At 44.1% G+C, this 6236-nt stretch overlaps 1 protein-coding gene across 1 annotated transcript in view; it reads left to right on the top strand.

Annotated features, from left to right (window-relative positions):
* The window catches only part of LOC118324991, a 40636-nt gene extending 34406 nt beyond the window's left edge, over positions 1 to 6230 (top strand). Inside the window, exon 9 of the mRNA XM_035657520.1 lies at positions 3159 to 6230. Coding sequence (XP_035513413.1) covers positions 3159 to 3671 — 513 coding nt within the window. The 3' untranslated portion in view covers positions 3672 to 6230. The remainder of the gene's footprint in view (positions 1 to 3158) is intronic.
* Positions 6231 to 6236: the final 6 nt, after the last annotated feature.

Genomic DNA, 6236 nt, shown 5'->3' with positions numbered 1-6236 from the left:
GGGGGGGGGGGGGGGGGGAGGTACTTACAGGCAGACGGATAGACAGACAGGTCTCTGATTTGTGACTGCTGTGTTTACCGATTGGGGCGCCCATTTGCTTGAGCATGCCGTCATAACACCACTGCCCTGTGACCCACCTGTCATATGAGGTTTCTGCTTACAGCCAGAGGTTATGTTACATGGATACAGCACCCCCAATCCTCTACCTGAACCCTGACCCCAATCTCCCAGCCCCCCCCCATCTATCTGTCTTCAACGCACAACTCAAAAGACGCGTCAGACACTGCTGGCAAATAATTAAGTATCAGTTAGCATCATCAGCTTATTCAGACAGAATGTGATCAGCTGTGACTAGGATGTGGCAAGAAACTGACCTATGTGAAGTTATATATATATATATATTTGTGGCAGAGTATGTCTGGTGAAGAGAGGGGGAAGTCTGCACTTGCCAATCGTGTCACACACCCCACCACATGTGCTTCCACACACAGCAACTCCACCCCCACTTCCCTACTCTCAATCCCTCTTTCTTCGCTCTCCACTGGACAGTATAACGTACCGGAACTTACAAGCAGTTAGGGAACTTTTGTCATGCCGGTGGGGGGGTGGGGGTGGGGCAGTTAATATGAGCAGATGGAGGTGTGTCCCTGAAATAGACTACTGTTTATTATTATTCTGTGGTTGACTGTGCTTCTCTTTTTCATTATCATGCCCATCAGCTCAGGGAAGCAATTTTTCCATGTCAGTAACTTTGTTGGAATATTTATGATTGAAGAGTAACTCTGAATTTTGACACAGAAACATAACTTCATGCAGCATGTGATTTATAAGTCACAAAATGAATCCATTGTTCACAGGGTGTGACAGAAGATCATCTAAGATAAGCATGTAGAGTTAAGTAAAGCAGCAGTCCTGACACGTTTTAATCTGTTCGTAAATTTCTTGTCTAAGCCAGTGTTGAGCCAGAGTTTGAATGCTGTATGTGGAGATTAATGGGTTAAGTCTATGCTGTTTGGCTCATGACTAAAACTCCTCCTCTGCAAATCAGACTGGTACACAGAGCAGCTGGTCTTGACTTCATTCTGCTTTTTCAATTTCTTTTTCTTTCTTTTCAGTTTTTTTTTTCTTTTCTAAACTGCTACTCTCCCTTAGTTACTGTGTTTTCCATTTGAGAGTTTGTTGTTGCCCTAACATGCCCATATACTTTGTATCCTCTGGAGTTTGTCAGTTGCATCCGTCAGAAGGTGTTTCCACTCCCACCTAAATCTCCTCCTCTCCTCTGGTGCTCTCTCCTTCTGCTCCACTCCCTTCGTGGCTATTAGGAGGCGCTGCCCTCCCCAACCAATCACGTTGCACAAAGCATGTCTCACCAGATGAATATTGACTGCCAGCAGACCGTTTGGAAACGTGTGCCATATTTGCTATTCATAAAGTTGATCACACACAGATGCATCAGTCATGCATACTGTTGTGTTTCCATGGATAATCAGTGTATGCTGAAATTAAATGTGACTTCTCAAAGCTTCGGCCTGAGCAGAAAGCTAAAGCAGTATCAGAGGAGACATAACAGAGAGGAGCACAGGCAGAGGGGAGGAGAAAAGAAAACATACAATGCACAGGCTTCCTCAACAGCTGCAGCCCAGTTTTGAAATCCCCATCATCTTGTGACTTCCTTCCTCTGCTGCACAGAGCTGCAGATTCTGTGTGCACAAATGCACACACGTACACACTCTTGCAAATAGACACACACACACACTGCACATTGTGTGCGCACACTTGTAGCATACGCCAGGGTCTTTGTTTATCCAAAAAGGTCACACAAGAGATTTGTGGGGGCAGGGTATGTGCGTTGCTTGAGATCTGTCAGGCAGAGAGAGTGAGAAAGAAAGAGAGATACTCAATATTAAAGTCACACTAGTTTGCACTTGAATAATAGTTCCCCAGCTTAACTAACTGTTGTATATTCTCCTTTGTAAGAGATAAAATGTAATGGCACCATGAAAGTAAAGTCAAGGTGTGTGCACCCACAGAAAAGAGAATCTTGGCCATTGTCTCTATGCTCTCAGGTTTCAGTTTTTTGGGAGCGGAACAAAAACAAGGCTAATCTGTGAGTGTGTGGGAGAGAGAGAGTTTGCATAGCCAGTGTTTCTCAGGGCCACTAGAGCAGAGCTGCTGGTCTGGGTGTGAACACGAAAGGTAAACATTACCATGTCCCACAATCCTCTGCTCTTGTGCTCCCGTTGTGGAATTTTGACACAGAAATGCCAAAGGTCACAGCACTGGTTTGTCCAAATTCCCCACAAGACCCTACACATGCCTTTACGTTGTGAGTCCTAGATATCAAATCTTACAGGCTTTAATGTAAACACACACATGCAGATATGTATGCATTTATAGACATGCATAAACTTCAGTCACAAAAACATGAACATACGTCTCATTCAAAGCAAATGCAGTGTGAGCAAAGTCCATTAGTGAACACCACTTAGCAAGTTTTTTTTTTTTCAGCAAGTTGGCTGTCATCCAGATCCTTCACACCATACCCCGCTGTTCTGTTGCCAAAGCAGTTGTGGTGAAATTTTAACAGGTCCATCCACTGCAAAGCTAACTCTGTCTCTCTGCCTAGACCTCAACAGACTGATAACACAGTTTACTCTGTCTTATCCTACCTCGTCAAAATAGGTCAGGTTACAGCACAGAGCGGGCTCTGTCAACACATGCGCAAACTGCTGCGCACACACACCCACACAATCCATGCTCACACATTCATTTGCACACACCAAAGTAGCAGCATTATATGTGTACTCTCATGTTCAAATATTGCACCTTTATGTCTGGCATACATGCAGACAGACATTCATACATAATTATGGGAAGTCCGCACGTACTCACAGGTAATTTAGAAACTTGATACTTCAAGGTGGGAAACACACGTGATGCAGTGACTGTTCATTTAAATCCCAGCACAGTACTGCATGTGTAGGCTATGTATCTGTTATGGTTATCAGCATTCACTTAGAGAAACAAAGTTCTGAATGAAGCAGAATTACAGTCAACTTCTATTTCAGGAGCAGTCACCCATAGCCTGTGGAGTTGTACTGTAGTTCAGTGTTATTAACTGACACCATACTCTGCTCTCCTCCTGTGTGTGTTCTCAGATTGCAGATACCTACTCCATCGTTTGTAAAACCCAGAAGAAGAAACCTCCTATGGAAAACAACGGATCAAAGACCCTCCCACGCTCCTTTGGTGGGGAGAGAAACGCAGGTTCCCGTGGCCGAGGCCGAGGCGTCCAGGGCCAGGCGCGTTCCCAGGAGGAGCCGTGCTATGAGCCGGTAGGAGACAGGTCATGGTCCACATGTGCAATGGCCGAATCTGACCCCGCGTACGCTACTATCGACAGCCACCGGAAACGTGAGCAGGCGGGTACCAATAACAACACGGCTGGGGGTAGCGCCACTCTGAAGAGGAAGAAGCAGACGCCGCCGCAGCAGGCAGCACCAGCAGCACCTCAGGGCTCAGGACCCACCGCCCTGCCTGTGAGAGGCCTGCCCGGTGGGGAAAACTTCTATGAGACCATCAGTGATGTGAAACAAGGGGCCAACAGCTCTAGCACCACCACCATCTTCACCTTCAATGATGGGATGGAGATGTACGTCACTGGCCTGTAGCTGACTGACAAAAAGGGCCCAGAACCCACTGGTGCAGAGTCATGAAAGGGACCCTCCTGTTCACCGCTCAACAGGTTGCTGTATATAGATACAAGGCCCTCAATAGACAAACAACATGAGGATCCATTTTGTGATGACATCAGGTACAAACAGGGTCTTAATCCAGGTTCAGACTTATTTTAATTGGTCTGTACTTCAGAACCAGCCTAAGTCTAGTCCAGCCCAAAAATGGACCAAATATGTTTTAACAAAAAAAAGAAAAAAGAGATAAGAAAAGTGGAATATACATCTTCAAACTACTGTGTCACTGACCATACTCACCTGTTTGTGCATCATTTTCCATAATATCTTTATTTTTATATGAACACTGTACTCTTTGAAGAGTATGTGGTGTAACTCACAACCTTTAATATATATTAAAAAATAAATGTGCATGCATTGTGCAAACACACACCTGAAAATAAACAGTAGTAGCGAGGAAACTGGTTATATTAGCATTATGAGGCACACTGTTAGCTATTGTCATCCATACACACACTTAAACACACATATGCCTCATCTTGGGGGGACTTATGTAATATAGGCAGATGGATGTCACACAGATTTGCTCTCCCTAAGCAAACAGCTTAAACAGGTTCTCTGTGCGCACCGGCCGGTTGCCTGGCAGACAGCGTTGTGGTGCTTTGTTCAAAGATAGGCCTAGAATTTACAGGCCTGCCTAAACACAGAAGTAATTCAAAGCTATAATCCCCATTTGCCAATTTACCATCAATGTGCCCTAAACTTATTAGCAGTTATCAATAACAGCCAAGATAAAAAGTGACTTTTGATCAATAATGTAACCTTCACATTAATTATGAGATTAGTTAATAATCCACGGCACAGATTTGACAAACATCTGTAGCCAGAGGCATGATGACACACCCCAGCACCCCCGTGTACATATACACACATTCTTGGCAGAGTCATGCAGGTTAAAGTGATCAGGTCAGGGACATTGATGAGTGGGTTGTGCAAGAATTTCCCCAAAGTGATATGGGTGACAGATTTCACAATGCAAGACCTTTACTGTATTACTATAAATACATATAATATAAATATAATAAATGAAAGAAGAATATTTTCAAAAATAAGGAAGTGAAAGAGTTAGAGTGTCCAAAATAATACAGGATGCTTTATCCTGTGTAGTTAATATGCCATGTTCTTTGGGCGCTGTGAGCATCTGATTTTATGACCATTGTAATTTTGCACTTGACAGCTGCAGGACTGGTTGGCTTAATTGTGCATTAACATACTGTAAAGGGCGTTTCTGAGCACTGTTCTGATTTGCTCACAGGTCTCGAGTCAAAGCCAGAGCTCCCCATAGCTCACCAGACTAAAGTCTGGTAGTTGAAATAGCAACAGAAGGCTTGGACTCCAAGGAAAATAAAGAGCTGGGCATAAAAATTACCAGTGAGTGTCCTTTGGAAGGTTGCCCCTTGCCCTTTCCCCACCCTTGTCTCCAGCCTCTGCACTGAGTTCTCTTCCATTACAAACAATGTCTTTCCCATGTAGCTTTGGGGAACATTAAAAAAAGAAAGAAGAGTGGAAGAAAACAAAACATTAGAGGCTTAATAAATGGGCACAAAGATGGTGAAGGTGAAGAGGGATACAAACTACTCACAGGCTGAGAGATGAAGGCTGTATTAGAATGATCTCACTGTGAGACAATCATGCAGAGAAGAGAAGACAAGTTTAGAAAGGTTAGTAACATGAATTTATAAATGCTACTGTGTCAGATGGTATGTAAAAACAAATGCACTCTGTATTTTAATGCACTGTTTATTTTTTCTTACCTACTGACAATACCATTGGTTGAATAGCTCATGCCACTGCCATGGAAAACAATACGTTTATGTTGTTGGTGCAATTTTTTCCTGCTTGATCAAAAAAGTGCATGCTTTGATATGTGGAGATGAAACAAATATCGTGGTACTTTAATTGATCTCTTGTTTGTTAATCTTTTCTGTTGTACTTTTTTTCCATGTGATGCAAAGCAGCATTTAGTTTTTTTTTCCAAAGCAACAACTTGGAGGAGGAGGAGGAGGAGGAGGGGAGAGAAATAGAAAGATAGAGAGAAGCCAAAGGGAGTTTAAAGCAGAGAGTTGTTTATCCTCTGCTCTGGGGGAGCAAGAAAAAGCGATAGAGGTGAGGATGGAGAAGAAGAACAGCTTAGTATAAAGCTGGATGAGGATCACTGCAAATGGACACAGCCAAAGGACCCTCCTCCTTACGATATGTGTTTTTGCGTGCGTGCACACACACAGGCACACACCGGCAGGCACGCACACACACACATACACATATACTGCAGAATTGAGCCATGTGCATTTAGGGGATGAAGCACACTTTGCTTCCACTTGGTCAGCCCTTGCATATACTCCCTCCCCCAGCTGTGGTCATCCTCTAATAACCGACACAGACCTCTCTTTTCTCTGCTTCACCTCTCTCCCTCGCTGTGCAGGGGAGGGGCCTTTGATGTCCAGTTCTGAGGGACTCAGGGAGAGATATGAGGTTGGGGGGGGG

This window comes from Morone saxatilis, unplaced genomic scaffold (genome assembly GCF_004916995.1).
Source record: "Morone saxatilis isolate NCDOM2014 unplaced genomic scaffold, NCSU_SB_2.0 Contig15, whole genome shotgun sequence".
Classification (NCBI taxonomy): Eukaryota; Metazoa; Chordata; class Actinopteri; family Moronidae; genus Morone; species Morone saxatilis.
The sequence above is the reverse complement of the archived record's forward strand: the minus strand, read 5'-3'. Positions and strand labels throughout refer to the sequence as shown.